General features: G+C 43.3%; 2 protein-coding genes across 12 annotated transcripts in view; one reads left to right on the top strand and one right to left on the bottom strand.

Moving 5' to 3' along the window:
- Positions 1-11954: 11954 nt before the first annotated feature.
- LOC105477259 (starch binding domain 1) lies at positions 11955-16936 on the top strand. 2 transcript variants are annotated; one of them, XM_071093526.1, is made up of 3 exons: positions 11955-12242; positions 12640-12869; positions 14993-16936. In XM_071093526.1, the coding sequence occupies exons 2-3, from the start codon at positions 12650-12652 to the stop codon at positions 15847-15849; spliced, it is 1077 nt and encodes a 358-aa protein (XP_070949627.1). In that variant the 5' UTR covers positions 11955-12242; positions 12640-12649; the 3' UTR covers positions 15850-16936. The 2 variants fall into 2 exon arrangements, with proteins under 2 accessions (XP_070949627.1, XP_011731987.2); XM_011733685.2 differs by lacking the exon at positions 11955-12242 and having other exon boundaries at positions 12500-12869.
- A 1943-nt stretch (positions 16937-18879) lies between these two features.
- LOC105477257 (coiled-coil domain containing 158) overlaps positions 18880-24679 on the bottom strand; it is a 116689-nt gene continuing 110889 nt past the window's right edge. For all 10 annotated transcript variants that reach the window (XM_011733677.3, XM_011733683.3, XM_011733676.3 and 7 more), the window contains one exon: positions 18880-19082. In XM_011733677.3, coding sequence (XP_011731979.1) covers positions 18962-19082 — 121 coding nt within the window. In that variant the 3' untranslated portion in view covers positions 18880-18961. The remainder of the gene's footprint in view (positions 19083-24679) is intronic.

The following is a 24679-nucleotide window of genomic DNA, read 5'->3' on the forward strand; positions in this document are numbered from 1 at the left end:
TTGGTACAACCTGTCTCTAGTACCTTATTGACTGTAGAATTCAAGGCAATGAGGGAAGTTAGGAGCAAAGAATGAAGAGAATTGGTTTCTCCTACCTCCAGTAAGGTTACTCCCACAAAGAATAACATTACAGAGTCTTCATGAAAGATGGAGAAAGCCTCATCATGAAGGGAGATTTTCTCTGATGAGGAAGGCTGCATTAATTCAGGTGTGCCAAGAAGCAGATGGCAAGATGGGAATAGATGTTCATGAGCTTTACTGAGGGAAGGAATGGGAAAAGATAGAGAAAGGCTTTAGACTATAATGCCTGTCTGATATCTGTGGAAGGAATAAGGAAAGGAAAGAGGATTGGTATAAGAAGAATCTTGGACTGCAGTACAATTCAAATAAAGGTTTTCACCAGTCCAGTGCAAAGTCCTCAAGCTGAAGTTGCCTAGAGGAGGAGTTTCACATATTGCCAGAATGGGACTACCTTGGTGCTTCTGGTATGCTCAGTCATTGGCTACGGGTAGCCCATGAGAAGCATGGCCTCAGTGTGAGGGTGGAGGATCCAGGGAGGCAGCAATTTGGTCCACCAGCCAATGATGCTCTCTGCAGCAGATGATCTGAGTAGCATATTTTCATAGGGTCGGGAGTTTAGGGTACTTGGAGCCCACCATACCTTCCCATATGTTCCCATTTCAGGATTCAGGGTGTCACTTTTTCCAAACAATGTTCTGTCTTCACATAAGGTATCCTACAAAGCTGTGAATTCAAATGATGTCTTAACTTGGCAAACTAAACAGTCAATTATCTCTCTCTCTCCCAGTTCAACAGTTTCAAGACATGATATTTCTTTTTTTTTTTTTTTTTTGAGACAGAGTCTCGCTCTGTCGCCCAGGCTGGAGTGCAGTGGCGCGATCTCGGCTCACTGCAAGCTCCGCCTCCCGGGCCCACGCCATTCTCCTGCCTCAGCCTCCCGAGTAGCTGGGACTACAGGCGCCCACAACCGCGCCCGGCTAATTTTTTGTGTTTTTAGTAGAGACGGGGTTTCACCGTGGTCTCGATCTCCTGACCTTGTGATCCGCCCGCCTCGGCCTCCCAAAGTGCTGGGATTACAGGCGTGAGCCACTGCGCCCGGCCGACATGATATTTCTTTAGAAAATTCCAAAGAGCCCTTGATTTGGGGATTTGTGTTTGTTTTAAAGTATGTCCATAAATTGGCTGGGCCCGGTGGCTCACGCCTGTAATCCCAGCACTTTGGGAGGCCAAGGCGGGTGGATCACGAGGTCAGGAGATCGAGACCATCCTGGCTAACATGGTGAAACCCCGTCTCTACTAAAAATACAAAAACTTAGCTGGGCATGGTGGCGGGTGCCTATAGTCCCAGCTACTCGGGAGGCTGAGGCAGGAGAATGGCGTGAACCCTGTAGGTGGAGCTTGCAGTAAGCCAAGATCGCCAGCCTGGGTGACAGAGTGAGACTCCGTTAAAAAAAAAAAGTCCACAAATTATTTGATGCTTTTTCAAAATGTGGTATCTAATTCCCTCCACTCAAGTGTAGTTAGTGACAGTAGTTAGTGGGCTGTACTTAGTGACTTGCTTCTAATGAAGACAATGTGGGAAAGGTGATGATGCCTGATTTCTGAGTCCCAATCACATCGGGTGAAATTGTGGCTTCCTTCTTGTTCTCACTTGGATCATCTGCTCCGGGAGTGTTTAGTTGCCATGTTGTGAGGACACTAAAGTTGTCTATGGAGAGGCCCACATAGCAAGGAACTAAAGCCTTCTTCTAGCAGCCATGGGGCAAGCCATCTAGGAAGTGGATCCTCTAGTCCCTAGTAAGTCTTCAGATGAGACTGCAACCCCTGCTGACATCCTGGCTGCAGTCTTATGGGAGATCCTGAGCCAGAACCACTAAATTGTTCTTGAATTCTTGCATCACAGAAACCACTATAATATTTGTTGTTTTAAGCCACTAAGTTTAAGATTTATTTGTTAAGCAGCAATAGGTAACTAATATTTTGTTACCTGGAAGTGGAGTGCTGCTATAACAGGAACCTAAAGTCTGGGAGGGAGAAGAACTGGGTAGTGGGGTGGAAGCTGGAAAATTTTGAGAAGAGTGTTAGTAAAAGCTTCAAGGGCCTTAGAAACACTGTTAGTAGAAGCCTTTGAGGAGGTGACAGCTTGTTGGAAAATGAGGTAAATGTTATTGGGAAGTGGGAGAAACAGTCTCCTTGTTATGAAATAGCATAAAGTTTAGCCACGTGGAATGTAGAAAAGGCAGCTGATGAGCTGGATGATCTAACGAAGGAGATTTTTATACAGAATGATGAAGATACTGCCTGGTTTCCATTTGCTGCTTACAGCAAAATGCAAGAAGAAATAGATAAGCTAAAGCAGGACAACTTAAAAAGAGGAACCAGGATTTTATGGTTTTGAAAATGTCTAGCCTCTTGGATAGCAGATAATGTTTAAATTAAGGAATGGTTTGGGACAAAGACAAAATCCAGGACATTGCCAGGAAAACATGGTCTAAAGAATGTAAGGATCCAAGGATGTAAGGATGTAACTGTTAAATCATTTGTTAAGACCTCAGAAAGATAAAAGTTGGTGCCTCAGCATACTGTTCAACTAGACAAAAGGCTCCCTAAAATTTTCTTAAATGTGCTACAGTTTCTCTTGATCAAACAAATAAAGCTTCCAAGAAGCTGAAGATGTTTTTCTTCACCAGAAGCCCTGGTAGAGAAGGGCTTATCTTGAATTGATTTGTAGATTTGGCTTTTGAAAAATGGTGTGAACCCAGTAAGAGTCACTGGAAATCTGTAAAGTTTTTCAAAGAATTGTATTGGCATAAAAACTGCCAGCTTGGACTAAAAGGGACAAAGACAGTATGAAATGAAAAGAGGCCTCTGGATCTCCATAATTCTATTGGCAGAAAGCAGACTGAGAGAACTTCTCAGCTACACATATGTGTTTCCATGATAGAACAGATGACTCAGAGGACAGAACCAAAAAGTGGAAACAAAGGCCATGGAGAATTATTCCTAGTTGAACAAAGTTCTAATTGAGGAACTTCTACAACTTCCTTGGCTGCTTTTCAGAATTGCCACAGAGCAGTGACTCCTATATGCCTCTATTTTCTCCTATTTTTGGAATATGATTGTATATGGTGATTATATTGTGTCTGTTCTACCATTATATGTTGGGTGGTGTTACGGGGGTGGGGGTGGGAGGGATAGGCATGTACCTTTCTGTCTTCAGATTGAAAAGAAAGGTATTAGAATAATTGTACTTAGGAAGTATATGTAAGCAGTCTCATCTGTACCTGCACCTGGTTTACATTCTAACATTCTAGATTCCAAGCTGATGCTGTAAAGGAGTTATGGGAGGATTTTGTAAGGGTGGGGCTGTGGGGTAAGTATATTTTGCATATGAAAAGAATGTAAGTAATTTGTGGCTAGAGGACAGATTGGTCTTGTCGTAAAATATGTTCACAAATTCTGTGATACTCTTTCCTTCAAAAGATGAAGCTTAATTCTGCTTCTCTTGAGTGTGGGCTGTACTTAATGGCTTGTTTCTAATGAATAGAATGTAGCAGAAGTAGCAACGTGTGATTCCAAAACTAGACTATAAAAGGCATTGTGTACCTTCTTTGCTTTCCCTGGGATCACATGCTCTGGTGCAGATTTTCTCAGCCCAGGCAATATTGATGTTTTGGATAGAATTATTCTTATTATTCTTTGTTGTGAGGGGCTGTTCTGTGCTTTGTAGAATATTTAATATTATCTCTGGCCTCTACTCAACCAAAATTCCCAGAAGTTGAATTGCTGTGTCAAAGGGTATATGTACACGCAGCTACACACACACACACACACACGACAGAAAACTGACTTAGCCCAGTTATCTCCTGGGGGATGAGCAATGGTGTGCTCACAGGGCTTGCTTTCAGTGTGGGCAGAATAGGCAGTATTACACATTCTGGTGACAAGAGGTGGGGAAGCCCTTCTTTCCTCCATCACCCTCCAAAGTAGATGTGCAGGATATAAAATTCTTACATTAGAAATGCATTATTTGTCCACTTTTTAGTGGGATTATTAGTTCTTTTGCTGTTGAGTTACTTGTGTATTTTGGATATTTGTCCCTTGTTGGATGAATAGTTTGCAAATACATAATGAAATCTAAGTTGGCCATAGAATGAAATCCTGTCATTTGCAGCAACAGATGAAACTGGAGGATATTATATTACGTGAAATAAGCCAAGCAAGGAAGACAAATATTGCATGTTCTCATTCATATCTAGGACCTAAAAAAGTTGACCTCATGGAGGTAGAGGGCAAAATGATAGTTACTAGAGGCAGGGAAGGGTGTGTAGGGGGTGGGGGAGGAATAAAGAGAGAGGTTGGTTGGTTAATAAATACAGACAGTTAGAAGGAATTAATTGTAATATTTGATATCAGAGTAACAAAGGATTATATATTTCAAAGTTCCTAGAAGAGAGGACTTGAAATGTTCCCAACACATAGAATGCTGGATACTCTAAATATCCTGACTTGATAATTACACATTCTGTGCATGTAACAAATACCACATATACCCCATAAAAATGTACAAATATGACATGTCAATAAAAAATGCATTCTTTTAGTTTGTCCTCCCTCTAGACTGATTTTAAAATATCAAACAAATTCACTGTAAGGTATTGGTGACACATCAACTTTCTTTTTGACAAATGTTCACAGATAACAATATTTACAGTGCCATGGTTTTGGGTGGATGGGTGGAATCAGAAAGCAGTTAAAGAATAATACTGAGGCTGGGCACGGTGGCTCACACCTGTAATCCCAGCACTTTGAGAGGCTGAGGCGGGTGGGTCACAAGGTCAGGAGTTCGAGGTCAGCCTGACCAACATGGTGAAACCCCATCTCTACTAAAAAAAAAATACAAAAATTAGCCAGGTGTGGTAGCAGGTGCCTGTAATCCCAGCTACTCAGGAGGCTGAGGCAGGAGAATCACTTGAACCTGGAAGGCAGAGATTGCAGTGAGCCGAGATTGCGCCACTGCACTCCAGTGTGGGCAACAGAGTGAGACTCTGTCTCACACACAAAAAAGAATAATACCGAAAAGAGGAAGAAGACAAGAAATGAGATAAAGGAACACCCCAAACTTTGCCCTCATGGTGGCTTTACTAGATCTGTCCTGGTCTAATTTACCTCATTCTCTCCCAAGAAGATAACTGTCAATTCTTTAAAAAAAAATCTCTTGCACATTTACATCCTATATTTTGTTAGTAAATGCTAGTGCTTGACTATTCTTTATATTCGTTTATTCATTCACTCAACAAATACATATTTGAGCCTCTACTGTGTAGGACACTAGGCACCCTATAGGTCACTGGGAGAAACCTATAAATTCCCTGCCCTTGTGACCTTACAATCCAGGGAGGGAAACACAACTTTAATCAAAGAAGATAATATGGAGAGTGACACGGGCAATTAATGGGGTGCAGGGATGGAGAAAAGCAGGGGGCAGGCCTGCGGGAGTGAGGGCGAGGGCCAACTTTGGTTGGGGAGGGTCTCTCTGAGGAGAAATCTGGCCTACATTCTCTCCAGTAACAGTGTGCACATGGTGGGAATTGGGAGTCTTTCACTCATTATTACAATTATTTGAATTGTATCTAATTGTGTGAGGAGCTGGAGTGCATGGCATGGCCCGGGAGGTCAGACTGGAGGAAGCAGAGATTGCCAATGGCACCCATGGGCTCTTCCCTTTTCTGTGTGCTGGGCCCGCTGCCCTTGCCCTGGACGCTCCCTGACTCCATCCTTCAAAAATTGCCTGTTCTCCTCTTCCTTCCTCTCTCGTATTTCCCTCCATTCTTCCTCACTTCCTCTTTAAGCCTGCAGGGTTTGAGTTCACCTTATTCCTTAGTCTCCTTGCTACTTACCGTGAGGCCAACAGACCAGTATCAACTGGCAGCTTGTTAGGAAAGCCGAATCCAGGCCCCACCCTGGACCTCTTTATTTATTCATTCATTCTCCTTTTATCCCAACTCCTATTCCTATGCTTTTGCCCACCAAAGCCACTTCCTTTAATGTGGTAAGAATTGTCCCTAAATATGCATGTATCTTTGAAGCCTCAGTAGTGCTATTTTAAGTGTTTATGTATTTTCAACTTGCATAAATATTATTGTACTTTAAGTCATTGTTTCTTGCCTTTCTAGTCACCATTATGTATTTAAGATTTAATTACATTGTGTGTAGATCTTGTTCATTGTTCTAACTATTGCATAGTATTTCATAGGCATCTACTGCATTTTACTTAGTTATTACCCTATGATGAACGGCCAGGGGGCCTCAAACTTGCCGTTGGCCCAAGTAACACTGTATGTCCCTTATAGTCTTGTGCACATTTTTCCCTGGGCCTACATGTTGAGGCATGGGATTGCACAGCCATCGGCTATATGCATACTTAGCTTCACAACACTCTTCCAGAGCGTTTGCACCTGTTGACTCTCCCAACAGCAGCACCAGGCATCTTCTTTCTAATATTTGTCTCTCTGGTGGATGTAAAATGGCATATCATTGTTTTAATTTGTATTTATCTGACTATCAATGAGTTTAAACATTTTTGTGTCTAATGTTATTCAGCCAAAAATTACTGTGCCTATTATGTTCCAGTCATTGTTCTGGGCACTGAGGAAAGAGCATCCCTCGTCCATTTTTTATATTGGATCTTGTGTCTTTTTCTTGTCAATTTGTAAGAGTTCGTTGTAGAGCTAGGTATTAATCTCTTGTCAGTTTTAGACAACACAAATATCTTCCCCCAGTTTGGCTCTATCTGATAACTGTTTATGGCACCCTTCATTGCCCAGGTAGCATCATTTTAATGAAGTCAAAAAAGTTTTTGTGGCCTCCTATGTTAGGCAATGTCACATTGCCAGTTTCCTGGATTTTGTTCTATTCATAGTTTTACCATTTACATTTAGGACTTTATTTCATCTGGAGTTCATCATTTATGTGGTACAAAGTAGTAATCCAGCTTTATTTTTCTGTAGATAGTGAGCTAGTTGCCTAACACAGATCTCCTTTTCTAAAGTATTCATGACTTAGCATGACTGATGTCAGCCTTGAGTCTATTCTGGAACTAAGATGAGTCAGAGGTTTGCAGACAGTTTCAGTTAGAAAATGTCTCTGTGAAACCTGAAACTGGGCAGCTCCAATGTGACTGCTTTGCAGAGAGGTTGTACTTGTGGTTAATGTTATGTGGTTCCCCAGGAGCCAGAGGTCTGACAGCAATGGACAGGTGCTGAGGGTGATAAGTGCGTTCCCCTAATGGAGAGAGGGGTTGCAGAGAGTTATTACTGACCAAGAACAAGTCTGAAAGTCACCACAAACACTGAAACACTCCCATAAGGGTTCTCTAGTGTCACATATCCAAATTGGCACACTCACTTCTAAAACCTATGCTTTGAAATTTGAACATAGTTTAAGAATCCTCAGATTTCAGTGCAGCTAGGGTTTCAGAGCATGGGTCCTGGGGGTCAGAACAGCAGGTTCAAAATCCCAGCTTGGTCACTTATTAACTGTATGACCTTGGACAGATTACTTCCCTCCAAGCATTCCATTTATAAGGATGAGATAATCTTTATAAAGCACTTAGCCTGGTACCGGCATATTTTAGTTATTCAATGAACAAAAACAATAAAAAGAAGGCCTGTTAGATGATAGACTTGACATTCCAGGGAATACAAAGATGGCCAAGTTGTGACCAGCAAGGGATTTATAATCTAAAGTGGGGATGAGACAAACCTCAAAAATACTGATACCATAAGGGAAAACCTGGTGTGATTGAAACCGTCCCATTAGGAATAACAAATCCCAAGGGTTCTAGGTTTTCTGTGCCAGCAACAAAAGGACAAGACCAAATCTCTTTCTTATTATAACCCACTGTGGAGAGGCAACAGGACTCCAGCAGAGACAGCTCTTGTACTGGCCGTGGCTTCTCCCAGTGCATTATCTACTTTCTCTGCTTTTCTTAAAACTCCAGCCAGATTTCCTTTCTCACACTCAGCTGATAACCTCACTGACTACTTCCTTTATAGCACAAAATGTCCCTGATTTTCATTCTTTACTTTTTTCATGCCCTTCTCCTCTCTTTCCTTCATCCAAGGCCAGTTCTTCCACTGGCATTCCTGACCCATCTCCCTCTTGTGCCTTATGAAAGTCCCATGAAAAAAAATATTTCCTCTGCTTCTCATGTCTTCAAGCTCAGTCTCTACTGGCTCTTTCCTGTTTCCACTCGTGCTTAAGTCTCTCTTGGTTTATAGGAACTGCCCTGAGTCCTGGTCTATTTTTTTTTTAGGCTGGTGGGGGGGGGTCTCCCTCTGTTGCCCAGGTTGGTCTCGAACTCCTGGCCTTGAGAGATCCTCCCACCTCAGCCTCCCAAAGCGCTGGGTATCCTGTTCTATTCTTAAGCAACCCTTCTGTTTCTCTCCGACCTTTTGCCTCCACATTTCTCAAGAGAGAGATAACTCAATTCAGGACTTCTTATCCTTTCACAACATTTATACCTTAGCATTCTGAAATCCAACTCTCACCGCCACAAACACTGCAGAGCTACTGATGGCTTCTTATGTGCCAAATGCAACCATTTTCCCTTCAGTTCTCTATCCACTTAAGTTTCGCTAAGCAATGCCTCCATTCCCCCTCCCCGCCACCTTCTTGATCTGCTTTCCTTATCTGATTTTCGTTCTCCCTCTTCTCTGGTTCTTCCTTCCCACAGTCTTTAGTCTCTTTGACTTTGCAAACAGAGTTGCTTTTCATTGTTCTGTCCTCATCCCTCTAAGCCGGGATTGAGCAATCTTTTCTGGCATAAGTTTAAAGGAAAAAATATATAATAAAATAAACTTTAAAATATCCATCTATATCTATTCATACTTTATTAAATAGGATAATATCAATTAGCAAATGGGTTCTACATTATGGCCCATAAAATATAATCTCAAGACAGAATTGCCATATAAGTAGCAACACGGAGGCAACTTCCCAATCTTTCTTCTTGCAATTGTGCCAAGGGCTCATCCATCCTTCATTTCTCTTTATAACATTAATCTTTACTATGGATTTAATTACCACCTCTCTATGCAGAATTTCCAATATCTCCAGCCTTAATCCTCTTCTTAAACGAAAGAAACCCAGTTTCAACTTCCTGCTCGTGCCTCCAATTTAACACATCCCAGCAGAACTCATCATCTTCCTCCTTTGTCTGCACAAATGTGCTAGCTTTTTTGCTCCCTGACAACACTATCTTCCTAGGCACTCACAGTTTTCTCTATGGAGGCAAACATGATTATTCTGCAATTGTATAGTGATAAGCATGGGTACCATCAGTGCGGCAAGAATGTTTTTAGGATATGTGGCTATGAACCTTTAATATAAACATATGACTATGATTGGAGCATTTTTTAAAAGAGCAGCAACACAGAAATCGACGAGCCAACACTTAAGTTTGGAAAAGCCAAAAGGAAGGCCAAATAATGTTCTTTAAAACTGTTGCATTTACTTCTTGGGATTCCCAAAGAAAAAAGTAAATAAAAAAATAAAAATGTTGCATGATCAATATGATACAATGCAAAAATTATTCTGATGGGTTGAGAAAATAATTTTTGGTATTATTTTAAATAAATGAATAGAAATTGGTGACAATAATAAATATTAAGAACCTTTTAGGTATTATAAGTGAATAGCGGGGCTCACATCTGAAGGATTTTACAGATTCTCCGGGATTTTATCCCTTAGACAGGAGTCCCCAAACCTTGGTCCGAGGCCTGTTAGGAAGCAGGCTGCACAGTAGGAGGTGAGTGGTGGGCAAGCGAGCATTACTGCCTGAGCTGCACCTCCTATCAGATCAGTAGCGGCATTAGATTCTCATAGGAGCACAAACCCCATGTGAACTGCGCATGCGAGGGATCTTTTATTTTTATCAGATTTTTTGAGACGGTGTCCCTCTGTCAACCAGGCTGGAGTGCAGTGGCATGATCACGGCTCACTGCAGCCTCCACCTCCCATGCCTAAGTGATCCTCAGCCTCCTGAGTAGCTGGGACTACAAGCGCCACCGCCTTGCTCAGCTCATTTTTGTATTTTTCCATAGAGACAGGGTTTTGCTATGCTGCCCAGGCTGGAAGAATCTTATTTTATACAGTGACATTCATTCTCTTAAAAATACAGCTTTATGGTCACTTTTTTTTTTTCTTTTTTTTTGAGACGGAGTCTCGCTCTGTCGCCCAGGCTGGAGTGCAGTGGCCGGATCTCAGCTCACTGCAAGCTCCGCCTCCCGGGTTTACGCCATTCTCCTGCCTCAGCCTCCCGACTAGCTGGGACTACAGGCGCCCGCCACCTCGCCCGGCTAGTTTTTTGTATTTTTTTAGTAGAGACGGGGTTTCACCGTGTTAGCCAGGATGTTCTCGATCTCCTGACCTCGTGATCCACCTGTCTCGGCCTCCCAAAGTGCTGGGATTACAGGCTTGAGCAACCCCGCCTGGCCTGGTCACTTTTTATTATACATAAAATGAATTTCCAGGAAAGGTAATATCCACGTGGACTAAAAATGCATATGGAATCTATGTAAGGAAAATGCCAATAATGCTCTAGAGTGAAAGTATGTGGGGCTTTTAATTCATTCATTCAACCTGTACTTCTAAGCGCTCACTCTGGAAAGGTTACAGGTGCTAAGAAGTTAGCAGAGAACAAAGGACAATAATCCCTGCTGTCATTTACACTCTAAAGGGAGGAAAGAGAAATTAAACCACAGACATGCGGATTGTAGAGTGTTTTAGAAATGATACCCTAAGTGCTAATGAGAACAATGGAGCAAGGGAAGGATATAGGGAGTAGGATTATAATTAAAACTGGGATTGTCAAGGAAGGGCTGGGCGGGGGAGGGGGCAGTGGGGGCACAGATAACACTTGTGCCAAGACCTGAAGGGTATGAGAGAGAGAGGATGTCTGCAGGAAGGATGACTCTAGGCAAGGAAGCCAGTGTGGCTGGAGGTGGCAAGATGGAGGTGAGCGCACAGTGGTCATGGAGAACAGATCCTGCGGGGTCTTAAAGGTTTTTCTGTGTGATCTGGAGCAACTGGAGGGTCTTGAGCAGAGAACTGGGGTGTTTTAACAGGATCACGCTGACTGGTGGTTTGAAAGTGGCCTGTAGGAGCTTGCTGTGTTTTGTTTTGCAGCAACGGGAAGGATGTAGTTGCTTCCTGAGATGGGGAAAGTAGGGAGAGTAGTAGGTTTGGGGAGTTAGTTGGGGAGTTCAGGTCTGGATGAGTTGGGCTTGAGATGTCTATTAGACATCCACAAGGAGATGCCCAGTAGGCAGTCTTCACCCTTACCTCTCCTCTACCTGCTCTCTTACGATTACAGAAGTTGTGGCCGCATCAAGGTGTGCATCAGCCCTCCAGTAACCCAACTGGCAGAACCTTGCACCCCGTTAAGGGCTACTGTCCATTCGGAGCAAGGGGCACATTTGATAATTTGTCCTACCAGAGAGAGCAATTATAGTAATTACTCCAAGGCAGGTGTTTGGCATCTGTGACCTTTAGCAGTTGAATGTCAGAGTCCAAGGGAAAGATGGGAGCTGCAGACACAGACGTGGGGACCATCAGCTTGAAGCTGTTGTGCAAAGTCATCAGATCAGCAGAGGAATGAATTTACAAAGAAATGTATGTAACACCCACAGGGTTGTTGTCTTGTGAGGATTAAATACACACATAAAACATCTGGAATACAGACAGTGCTTAATAGAGAGCTGCTGTTTTTATTAACAAACTTATCTGTAGGAGCTCGTCCATGGACAACATCCAGTTCACACAGATGGGCGCGCATTTCACAGTAGCCATACACGCCCAAAGAGGACGAGACTGGATGAGGTTGAGCTGACTGGCATCTTTAGATGGATGGTCCTTAGTCCAATCCTTTCATTTTACAGGCGGGGAGGCGGAGGCTTGGGGAGGCTAAGCGCGTTGAGCTGGCGGCGAAGCGGAGCTTCCACTAGGGCTCCCAGTTTCCCTGCACCGCGCCCGCTGTCCTCCGGGCCAACCGTCCCACCCGACCGCGCCACAGCTCTAGCCCGCGCTCCAGCCCGCGCGTCACCGACGCCCGCAGCCTCTCCCACCTCTAAGTTCCAGGAAGCTCTCGACCTCTAGCTGACCGATTGCTGCTGAGCTTCCCTGGGGAGGAGGCGCCGAGGTGCCCGGCGCTGGCCGAGGTAGGGCTAGGCCTCGCCGGCAGCAGGCGGGAGAAGGAAGGGCGGTGGGGCAGGTCCCGGCTGAGCGCGGCAGTTGTGCGCACTTGGGTTCTTCACGCGGGACACACGTGGAAGGCCGACCCCTGCGCCCCGGCCGCTGGCAACTGGCAGGGCCGGGAACAGAAAGTGTAGGGACAGAAGAGCGCTGGAGTCTTCCCCGGGAGGGAGCCCGGGGCCGCAGCCCAGGGGCGGGGAGCGGGGCGGGGCTGGGAAAGTTGAGTACTGGTCGCTCAGGGCCGGGCTCCGCCGGAGCGCACGGCGCAGAAACCGTAAAAGGCTGGACCGGGCGGGGTAGGTGTGGCTCTGCCTGCGTGACCTGAGCCCCGGTCCCAGTCTCTGTCGTCTCCCGCGGGCGCAGCCTCTCAGCCATGGGCGCCGTCTGGTCCGCCCTGCTGGTTGGAGGGGGTCTGGCCGGAGCACTTTTCGTTTGGTTGCTGCGGGGCGACCCTGGAGACACCGGGAAGGACGGGGACGCGGAGCAAGAGAAGGACGCCCCTCTTGGGGCAGCTGCGGTTCCGGGAGGCCATCAGAGTGGCAGCGGCGGACTGAGCCCTGGACCTTCCGGGCAGGAGCTGGTCACCAAACCAGGTATTCTTCCCCCCGTGACTCCTGGGCACATCTGCCAGAGCTTTGAGGTTAATCGAGGAAGGGAGGAAAGAGACAAACCCACCTGGAGCTTTCCTCCTGAGGACGGGCTTCCCTAAGGGAACTGGGTCGTCCCCACGCCCCTCGGTTTCCCAGGCTGGTTGGTACGCGCGGGCAGATTTCTTGGCTGGTCCTCCAAGGGCCGCGCCCTTGCCGAGTCCCTCAGCGCCCGCGCCTGAGGACTTGGTCCTGCCCCTCCGGCGGGGATGAGCTCCTCCGCTTGGCGGCGCTTGGTGCAGTGCGGGTGGCTGCAGTGGCGACGCCCCTTCCCGGCCTTTGGAAAGGAGGGCTTAGATTTAGGGGATCCTACAAGCCTCTTCGATCTCTGCCCAAGCAGGGACATTTTCTCAGTCCCAATCCTGGTAGTCTCACATCCTACCATCGCACAGCCCATGAAGAGCTGGGTTTGGGAACAACCCAGCTGCGGGCGCCTCCTGCTATCTGGACGCTTCTTTAGGAATGCAAAGTTCAGGTTGGACTCTGGCCATGAAGGCTGTGGCTGAGGCCCTGGGGCTGTGCCTTAGTCGCCCGTTTCAGCACTGTGGGCAGTCCTCCCGACGCTGCCCCAGAGTAGGGCCCGACGGTCATCCCTAGGGACTACTTAAATAGGGGACCCAACCTTGATGAGTAGAATTGACATCTGGGTTTAAATTTCTGTATGTTAGGCACCGTTTGCTAAACAGAGAGCGAACACTGGCAGAAAACATTACCGTCCAGTGCCTTCCCTTGGCAAGCTGCCCATGCCTGGACAGAAGCCTAATGGTGAAAATGACATCTGTGAACTTTATTTTTAGCCCAGTGGTGTTCATGTGCAGCCACATGAAAATCTGCCCGTGTGCCTTTACTGTGATTGGTCTGGGATGCCTAGACAGTTCACTTATCTTTTTTCTGAAGACCAATCTCATGCTTTAGGTTGAAAAGTTGGGAATCCAGAATAATATTTGTTCATTCTCACTTCCAACTCACCATCACCAAGGCGGGCAAGTCACAAGGAGTTCGAGACCAGCCTGGCCAATATGGTGAAACCCTGTCTCTACTAAAAATACAAAAATTAGCCGGGCGTGGTGGCAGGCACTGGTAGTCCCAGCTACTTGAGAGGTTAAGGCAGGAGAATCGCTTGAACCCGGGAGGCAGAGGTTGCAGTGAGCCGAGATCCCACCACTGTACTCCAGCCTGGGCGACAGAGCGAGACTCCATCTCAAAAAAAAAAAAAAAAAAAAAGGATACAATGAAACAAGACTGTTGTCCCCATACCACCCCCCCCCACATAAAACCACAGCTGTGATGATTTTATGTATGATTTGGAGATTTCAATCTTGTAGGGAGCTATTTGGACTACCACTGGCGTGGCCAAGAAGGAAACTGCATTTTTAGAGGACTTGGATTTTGTATTTTTAAGAACATTTTTTAAAAAGTGCTTACAATGGAAGGGGGTACAAAACACTGTTTTGTTGAGGAGGTTCCTAATGCATTTGGGATTGGCAAGGAGAAACCAGCCCCTTCCCCCAGTTCTCCCTCCACTCCTGCCCAGGGATGCACTACTGTTCTTTGTATCTCCCCACAGCGATGGCTCCTGCTGATCTGCCCGCAGATCTGCAAGAGCCAATCCCTGCCCTGCACGCCTCCCTTGGGAGTACAAGTGTACTCTTCTGGTTTGTAAGGTAGCCACGCAGCCCTTTGCCCCACAGCCTGGACAACATTCTTTGATGATAGGAGCCAAGCAACTTAACTTGGCTGCATGCCAGTATGGCCTGGACTGTGGAGACCGGGGACTGTGACAGGGTTATATGTCTGCCTCTACAGCTTACCACTTCATTTACACTTGTGTTAGCACACTGATACTCCTGGATGTCCCTTTTATTGTCAGATATACATGTGTATTCTTAGAGCACAGTGTTGGGAGCATACTGGTTAATTAAGTAGTACTTTATTTTAATAGAGGGGGACTTTGTGAATTGCAGATTGATTAGTAGTAAAGCTTTCAGTAACTAAATCTATTTTCTCAGCCTAACTTTTTTCTTAAATGAACTACCTGACTCTATTACATTTTTCCTTTGATTTCTTAGAGCATCTTCAAGAAAGCAATGGACATTTGATTTCTAAGACCAAAGACCTTGGTAACCTGCAAGCAGCATCATGGAGATTGCAGAATCCTTCCAGGGAAGTCTGTGATAATTCAAGAGAACATGTTTCTTCTGGACAGTTTCCAGACACAGAAGCTTCAGCTACCTCTGAGACCAGTAACTCTAGGAGTTACTCTGAAGTTTTAAGAAATGAAAGCCTCAAATCTCCTATGGGAGAATGGGGATTCCAAAAAGGACAAGAGATATCTGCTAAAGCAGCTACATGTTTTGCAGAGAAGTTGCCTTCTAGCAACCTGTTTATGAACAGAGCTAAAGAAGAAGCGAGCCTCTCTCATTCGAACAGTCAGGACCGGGTTGACCACAAGGAGTGGGAAATGGTGTCTAGGCACTCATCTTGGGGGGATGTTGGTGTGGGTGGCAGTCTTAAGGCTCCAGTGTTAAGCCTAAACCAGGGAATGGACAATGGAAGAAGCACTCTGGTGGAAGCAAGAGATCAGCAAGTGCATGGGAAAACAGAAAGGGTAGCAGTGATGCCTGCAGGGTCTCAGCAAGTTAGTGTCAGGTTCCAGGTCCATTATGTCACAAGCACTGATGTGCAATTCATTGCAGTAACTGGAGACCATGAGTGTCTTGGGAGATGGAACACTTACATCCCACTCCACTATAACAAGGATGGGTTCTGGTCTCATTCCATTTTCCTGCCTGCAGATACAGTGGTGGAGTGGAAGTTTGTGTTGGTAGAGAATGGGGGAGTTACCCGCTGGGAAGAATGCAGCAATAGATTCCTAGAAACTGGCCATGAGGATAAAGTGGTTCACGCATGGTGGGGGATTCACTGATTCAGTTTGCAAAGGATTGGAGAAGCTGTAGAACAATGTGGAAGAGGCTGAGGTTGTGGAACACACTGAATAAAATAAAGGCAGTGTGACTCCAAATTCAGCCATCCGAATTGTTTCAAATTTGCTAGTGGCCTTTGTCTAATGTGCAGAAATATATATGTGTGTGTGTGTATAATGCTTCCAGTGAGTGTGAACTTTTCTTCCCTGTGGCACGGACTGACAGACTTGTGCTGATCCATTATTACTTTAGGGCTTGATTCTCTTGGGGAGTGACTTGGCTAAGCTTCAGGTGTGAACTGTGGTCATGGGGCAAAAAAATTAACCAGCTGCCCAGGGTTTAAGCTTGAGCCTTTACGTGATCTTTAAACCATGGTAGCAAAATAAGCCTCACTCAAACATAGCTGACTTCCTATTGGAACAGCTTGAGAAGCACTTTTTACTACATACACATTTTATGCTTAAAAAGTTAACATGATACAAAACTGTGATTAGAAAATATCTGGTCTGGATGTGATTAGTAAGGGTACAAGATAATGCTCTAAGACTGCCTAATGCTTTTTGTTTGATTTTCATCTGCCAGGTGTGGTTATGTGCTATGAGGGTAGCAAGTATGTCTTTGTCTTAATGATCTAAGGCTGGTGTAGAAACAAGGGGCCTAATGAGAACCAGTCGTCATGGAAGTCAGTCGCGGGGGCAGCCCATGAGGAAAGGGAACATGAGTGGGGGTGGGAGTAGGCTGAGTGAGGTAGCCTGAATGACACCTCTTAGAGGACTGTGAAGTACAGGCACAGCCCGACTGCAGGGACAGACACACCCATCATTTGCCCATGGGAGCATCTGTAGGACCATCTCTCTTCCACTTCTCTTCCCCTCCCCTCCTCCATCTGGATAGATGGACTGTCCTACAGCAATCATTTCCATCTGTCACCCTCTTCCCTCTCCTTTCATAGCACTCACTATCTTGGGTAACACATTTATACAGGACAGTGGTACAGAAGTACATCTTTGCCCTGAGAAGACAGCAAATATTTAAACTTTAAGTTATTATAACTGAACAAATAATAAAACCTGAATTTTAATATCTTCATTCGATGTCTGAACTATTTGTCTAAATTTTACTATCATAATAGCCTAGATGTAAAATAAAATACAAATATTTTCCTTCACTAATAACAGACACATACAGAAAAGCAAATATCAAAAGGTACAGAAGACATGAAGATTCTGTTTTTCTCCTCCCTTTGGAGAAAAAGTTTACAATATTTATTTTCAAAGTTCACCTTTGACTGGAGGGAAATTCAGCATGCCTGTACTTGAAAATGAATTCTTACATGTTAAAATAACTTTTAATAAGTTTAACATCTATCAGTGAAATAATGTTTAATCCTGTTAAAAAGATGGTCTTTGCTGAAAAGAATAAATCCAACTGAAAATAGCATAAGAAAGGGCTTAAAAGAACTATGTTTAACAGTTTTTGGCTCATGGTACTTTTATGTTAAATTCATGTGTACTGTTTACAGACTTCAGAATGAATTTTATACTGCACTAATAAGCTCTGCAGAAGGCATTCACCATTACTGCGTGGAATGCCCAAACATGCCCATGAGGAAAATTAAAGGTAAAACAATTTAAGTAAAAGTCTCTCTAGAATTCTATTACTGGCTATTTTATCACTACCTGGTAACATTATAATTAATTTTTCAGTAAAGCCAACTGATCTAAGAGATAAATATTACACTTTATATTTTAAAAATTCACTTAAAATTGGATGTGCTTACAGTTCTAACATTGCCCTTGAGAGCAGAAGCGTGAGGATCTTCTGGTGACAGCATGTATGCCCTACTCCATTTGTTGTCTGCATAGGTTGGGGCTGCTGCTAGCTGCTGTAACAGACACCATCCATTTAAGAAGGCTACAGCACCAGAGGCCGATTTCATGCTCATGTAACTGTCAGCAGTGAGTCTTCCTGGCAGGACGGCAGCTCCCCTCCTTGCAGAGATTCAGTTACCCAGACTCCCTTCTGCCCTGTGACTCTACCATCCCCTATAACCCTCCTGTCCTCTGCATCCAGCCCATGGAGGCGAAAATAAAGTGAGGAAGAACACCCATGCATGTTAATACTTTGATCTGAAAGTGCCACATATTGCTCTGTCCACATTCTGTTAATGAGAACCCTCAGGCCACACCCACATACAAGGGGAGGCAGGATTGGGAAACAGAGACTCTTCCCGGGCAGCTGTTTCTCAGTGACAATTCCAGATTATACAACAGGAATATAAGATTTGTTTTGGACAGCTAGCCATCTGCCACATTGTCCCTAATATTTTGACACAATGGATACATTTTTGTATCTGTTCTTCTCTCATTTTATTTGGTTCACATATAAACTCCCCTAATTTATTAAAATGTAATTAAAGCAGACTGAATAGATATAATCTAGAAGTTACCAACTTGCTAAAGAGTAACAAAATCATTTTCTTTCTTTACTATTATTAATAAGCAAAAAAGGGAAACTTTTGTAAAAGTTTTGACTGGGGGCCCTGATGTTTGATTATCTGTTTACCCTCACTGATATTGACAGAACAGTGAGTTCATAGTCACAAAATGAGTCCCTGTTAGTATGCTGAAGTTTGTCCTCTGTCCTTGGTATTACACCACATCTTTCACTTTCATGTGAAAGTAGTTTTTCCCCCAGCAATTTTTTAAAGCTAAATTAGATTGAATAAAACACTTAAATTAAATTAAAATTTAAGTAGAATAAAATAAAATAAAATAAAATAAAATAAAATAAAATAAAATAGATTCTATTGTCTTGGGACCAGTAACAACAATAAAAAAATACAATTATTCCAATATATTTGAATAAGCACAAATTATATCTTATGATAAATTACCTTATAAGGTAATTATAATAGTTTATTATGTATTAATACTTTATAGGTATTAATTGTTACAATGTATAAATACTAGCTAGTAGATGTCTGAAGTTTTACCATGAGGAATTCAAGAATAGTTTATTTCAAAATAGAGTTTACAAGACAGGGTATCTTTTATTAAATTTTCACATAAAAAGAAAAAGTACACAGGGCACTAATTACAAATAACACCACAATTAATTGGGCCTCATTCCTCTGTAAAGAATAGGCAAGCAACGAGTCATTTTAGTAACATTTTTTCCTGGTCTTTTACTTTCTGTATCCTCTTTTCTTGATTTCTGATCATTGAAGACATCGCTGAAAATGTTGATAAAACAGTTAGAATAACAAAATCCACTCAGGCTTTAATTCTACAATGTGCTACTTAAAAGATTAACTTGTTAGTATGGAATAGACATGTTCTGAGCTCAAGACATTCTTAAAAAATTGTGATGTAGCATATTTTTGAAAAGGTTGGTGTTACGGAAGAGAGCTAAGGGTAAATCTTTAGTGTCTCAGATGTTTTATTTACTTATTTATTTTGTAGAGACAGGGTCTCTCTATGTTGCCCAGGGTGGTCTCAGACTCCTGGCCTCACGCAATCCTCCTGCCTCGGTCTCCCAAAGTGTCAAGATTACAGGCATAAGCCGCTGTACCCAGCCTCAGTTGTTTTAAATGGGCATGAGAATTGTAAAAGTAATACTAATTGTAAATAATTCAAACACCTCAGAAGGACACAAAGAAAGATGAAGGTCAGTCTTTGCCTCTGCTCCCTCAATCTGCTGGAATCTGCCTCCGCCTGAGAGGTCATTCCCAGCAATTTGGTGAATATCTGCACATATACATGCATGTGCATATGTTTTATTCTTTACACAAATGAAAATATATGGTATAGATTGTTCAGTAGCTTCCTTTTTTCATATAACAAAATGTCAATAATTTTCCAGTTCAGCTTATGTTGTGTTGTAACTGCATAGTATTTACTAATATTTCATTATACAAATTATTAGGATGTTAGTAAACAGACTAAAAAAGGTTCCTTCCTTTGAAATTTCTGGGTCAAAGCGTAAATGCACTTCAAGTTTTGACAGTCCTCCCAAAATTCCCCCTAAAAATACTTGTTTTAGAATTTTCAAGAGGTGTCCCATCCCGACACTGCATTCAGCAAAAAGGTCTTTTTATTTTGTAAACAAATATATGTCTTCCATGTGGATTATTATTTGGTGGCATACATCGGATAAACTCAGAAACATATGTCATGGTGCGAATAAAAATACGATCAATAAGATAATGCATCTTCCCTCAAAAAACTCACAATAGATGTGGAGAGGAAGATGGCAGATAGGAGACAGGGCTGACATGCAGCCCCAGCTTGGATGGACAGAGAAATGAATGGAGACCGTTGACTTTTGCTCCAAGAGCCACTGCAGGAACATAACAGGAAAACCGAAAAAATTTACAGATCCTTTAAAAGCAGCAGCATGCCACTGCAAATTCCACAAGACAGGTAAAAAACTGTGAGTTTCCAAAGTATGAGAGGGGGAAATCCTGCCTCTCAACATATACCCCATTGGGGAACCTGAAAATCCAGATTATGGGAGAAGGATTTAACCTTAACTAGAACTGGAACAAATTTAGCACAAAATATAAAAGTAGAAGGAGCAGTGCGAGGGGCCTTGGAGGCACTCCCATTCTCCAGCTTGAGCCCAGGGAAGCCATCCCTAACTATATCTCACAGGGGCCCTTGGGGAAGGTGGCTGGCAGAATTTGGGAGTGGTCACAGAGTGAAAGAAGCTTCCAACTGAACTCTGTAATAATTTCAACTGGGCACAAACTCTTTTGAGCAGAACTGGGTGGTGAATGGGAAATGCTACAGAAAGGAGCACAGAAGCCACTGCTGACAGTGTGGGAAGACAGGAAGGGGCAGGTGAGACCTGAAAGCCATACTTGCTTTCTCAGTGGCAAAGTTTAAAACAGGGGCAAGGTCTGATCTGCCTGCAACCCCCAACCACTGCCCTGCACTGGCTGCCTGGAGACACTGGTGCTGTTAGCAGGGCATGGTGGGAGCAAGATTGGCCTTGCCAACTGTGTGGGAGGCTAGGTGAGGCCTATTGCACAGGCTTTCCCCAACTTCCTTGGCAACAGAGGCAGCCAATTCACCTCTGGAACATAACCCCACTGGCCCAAAAACCACCCCGCATACCCCACAGTGGCCACAGCAGGCTTCACCCAAGGAGAGTCTGAGCTCAGACCCACCTAACTCTGCCCCAATCCAATGGTATTTTTTAACCTGCCCTGGTAGCTGATCACAAAACACACAAACTATTGAGATCTTGATGGCCCCACACATCACCTGACAAACCCAAATACTTATCCTGACCAACTTAGGGCAGGCTTATATTCCCCTGTCTACTATCACAGCTTGTGCTCTCTTGAAAGTGCCACCTCCTGGCTAGAGACCAACGAACTCAGGACATTACAGTAACTCATGATAGAAATGATAGAATAACCCTGTACTAAGGAAGGAGAAAGCAGCAGCTAATTCCACTGCCTGCAACGTTCTGGCTAACCAGAGGTCCTGAGTCTGTCCATGTGAACATACCACTGCTAGCAAAATCAGTATTTGATAAAGCCAGGACACTAAACATATCTATAACCAAGGACTCTCACAGAGTATACTTTACTCCCCTATATCCTCTACCAGAGGAGGTGCTGGTATCCACGACTGGGAGACCTGAAGATGAATCACATCACAGGACTCTTTGCAGACATTTCCCAGCACCAACTCTGAGCCTGGTAGACCCATTGAGTGGCTAGAAGCACAAGAACAATAATGATCATTGCAGTCCAGCTCTCAGGAAGGCCCATCCCTTGGGCCTTGGGGAGGACACCACATTAAGGGGTCACCCTGTGGGACAAAAGAATCTGAACCTTGAGTTCCAGGTTTTTCCACTGAAATAGTTTACCGAAATCAGAAGGAATCAGAAAAGCAATTCTGGAGATATGACAAAACAAGATTCGATAACATACCTGAAAGGCCACACTAGCTTGCCAGCAATGCAGCCAAACCAAGAAGAAATCTCTGAATTGCCAGATGAATAATTCAGAAGGTTGATCAAGCTACTCATGGAGATACTAGGGAAAGGTAAAAACCAACTTAAAGAAATTTAAAAAACAATACAGAATAGGGATGAAAAATTCTCCAGAGAAATAGATATAAAGAAAAACAATCATAATTTCTGGAAATGAAAGACACACTTATAGAAATACAAAATGCATTGGAAAGTGTCAACAATAGACTAGAACAAGTAGAAGAGAAACCTTCAGAGCTCGAAGACAAGGCTTTCAAATTAGCCCAATCAGACAAAGAAAAAATAATTTAATAAAATTGAACAAAGCCTCCAAGAAGTCTGTGATTATGTTAAATAGCCAAACCCAAGAATAATTGGTGTTCATAAGGAAGAAAATGAATCTAAAAGTCTAGAAAACTTATTTGAGGGAACAATTGAGGAAAATTTCCCTGGTCTCACTAGTGATCTAGACATTCAAATACAAGAAGCTCAAAGAATAGCCATGAAATTCACTGCAAAAAGATATTTACCTAGGCACATGGTCATCAGGTTATCTAATGTCAAGATGATGGAAAGAATCTTAAGAGCTGCAAGGCAAAAGTATCAGGTAACCTATAAAGGAAAACCTATCAGATTAACAGCAGATTTGTCAGCAGAAACCCTACAAGCCAGAAGGAATTGGGGTCATATTTTTAGCCTCCTCAAACAAAGTAATTGCCAGCCAAGAATTTTGTACCCAGCAAAACTAAGCTTCATGAATGAAGGACAGATTAAGTATTTTGCAGACAAAAAAAAAAAAAAAAAAGCTGAGAGAATTCACCAGTACCAAGCCATCACTAAAAAATGCTAAAAGGAATTCTAAATCTTGAAATAAAACCTCAAAACACATCAAAATAGAACCATCTTAAAGCATAAATCTCACAGGGCCTATAAAACAATAACACACAAAAAAACCCCAAGGTATTCAGGCACCAACTAGTAGGATGAACAAAACAGTACCTCGTATCTCAATACTAACATTGAATGTAAATGGCCTAAATGTGCCATTTAAAAGATACAGAATGGCAGAAAGGATAAAAATCCACCAACCAAGTATCTCCTGTCTTCAAGAGACTCACCTAATGCACAAAGACTCACATAAACTTAAGGTAAAGGGATGGAAAAAGATATTCCATGCAAATGGATACCACAAACGAACAGGGGTAGCTAGTCTTGTATCAGACAAAACATACTTTAAAGCAACAACAGTTCAGAAAGACAAAGAGGGATATTATATAATGATAAAGGATCAGTCCAACAGGAAAATATCACAATCCTAAATATATATGTACTTAACACCGGAATTCCCAAATTTATAAAATGATTACTACCAGACCTAAGAAATGAGATAGATGCTAACACAATAATAGTGGAGGACTTCAATATTCCACTGATAGCACCAGACAGGTCATCAAGACAGAAAGTCAGCAACAGCAAAAAAAAAAAAAAAAGAAAAAAAAGAAAAACAATGCACTTAATGCAATGAACTTAAACTATACCCTAGAACAAACAGACCTAACAGATATTTACAGAACATTCTACCCAACAACTGCAGAATATACATTCTTTTCATTAGCCCATGGAACATTCTCCAAGCTAAATCATATGATAGGCCACAAAACAAGTCTAAATAAATTTAAGAAAATCAAAATGATATCAAGTACTCTCTCAGACCACAGTGGAATAAAACTGAAAATTAACTCCAAAAGGAACCCTCAAACTATATAAATACATGGAAATTGAATAATCTACTCTGGAATCATCTTTGGATCAATAATGAAATCAAGATGAAAATTTAAAAATTATTTGAACCGAATGAAACTAGTGACACAATTTATTGAACTCTCTGGGATACAGCAAAAGTGGTGCTAAAAGGGAAGTTCAAAACCTTAAATGCCTACATAAAAAAGTCTGAAAGAGCACAAATAGACACTCTAAGGTCACACCCAAGGAACTAGAGAAACGAGAACAAACTAAACCCAAACCCAGCAGAAGAAAAGAAAAAACAAAGATCAGATCAGAATTAAATGAAATTGAAATAAACAAATAAAAAACAACACAAAAGACAAATGAAACAAAAAGCCTGTTCTTTAAAAGGATAAAATTATTAGACCATTAGTGATTTTTTTTTTTTGTTTTTTGTTTTTTGTTTTTTGTTTTTTTTTGAGACAGAGTCTCACTCTGTCGCCCGGGCTGGAGTGCAGTGGCCGGATCTCAGCTCACTGCAAGCTCCGCCTCCCGGGTTCACGCCATTCTCCTGCCTCAGCCTCCCGAGTAGCTGGGACTACAGGCGCCCACCACCGCGCCCGGCTAATTTTTTGTATTTTTTAGTAGAGACGGGGTTTCACCGTGTTAACCAGGATGGTCTCGATCTCCTGACCTCGTGATCCGCCCGTCTCGGCCTCCCAAAGTGCTGGGATTACAGGCTTGAGCCACCGCGCCCGGCCTTTTTTTTTGAGACGGAGTCTTGCTCTGTCGCCCAGGCTGGAGTGCAGTGGCCGGATCTCAGCTCACTGCAAGCTCTGCCTCCCGGGTTCAGGCCATTCTCCTGCCTCAGCCTCCCGAGTAGCTGGGACTACAGGCGCCAGCCACCTCGCCCGGCTACTTTTTTTGTATTTTTTTTAGTAGAGACGGGGTTTCACCGTGTTAGCCAGGATAGTCTTGATCTCCCGACCTCGTGATCCGCCCGTCTTGGCCTCCCAAAGTGCTGGGATTACAGGCTTGAGCCACCGCGCCCGGCCAGATCATTAGTGATATTAACTAAGAAAAGAAGATAGAAGATCCAAACAAGCTCAGTTAGAAATG

This window comes from Macaca nemestrina, chromosome 3, assembly GCF_043159975.1.
Source record: "Macaca nemestrina isolate mMacNem1 chromosome 3, mMacNem.hap1, whole genome shotgun sequence".
Taxonomy (NCBI): Eukaryota; Metazoa; Chordata; class Mammalia; order Primates; family Cercopithecidae; genus Macaca; species Macaca nemestrina.

What these genes read in the sequence shown, in the direction of transcription:
- LOC105477259 (XM_071093526.1), top strand. Translation starts at nt 12,650, where the DNA reads ATGGGCGCCGTCTGGTCCGCCCTGCTGGTTGGAGGGGGTCTGGCCGGA. An exon ending in GGAGCTGGTCACCAAACCAG is followed by an intron (nt 12,870 to 14,992) that starts GTATTCTTCCCC and finishes TTGATTTCTTAG; the next exon opens with AGCATCTTCAAGAAAGCAAT.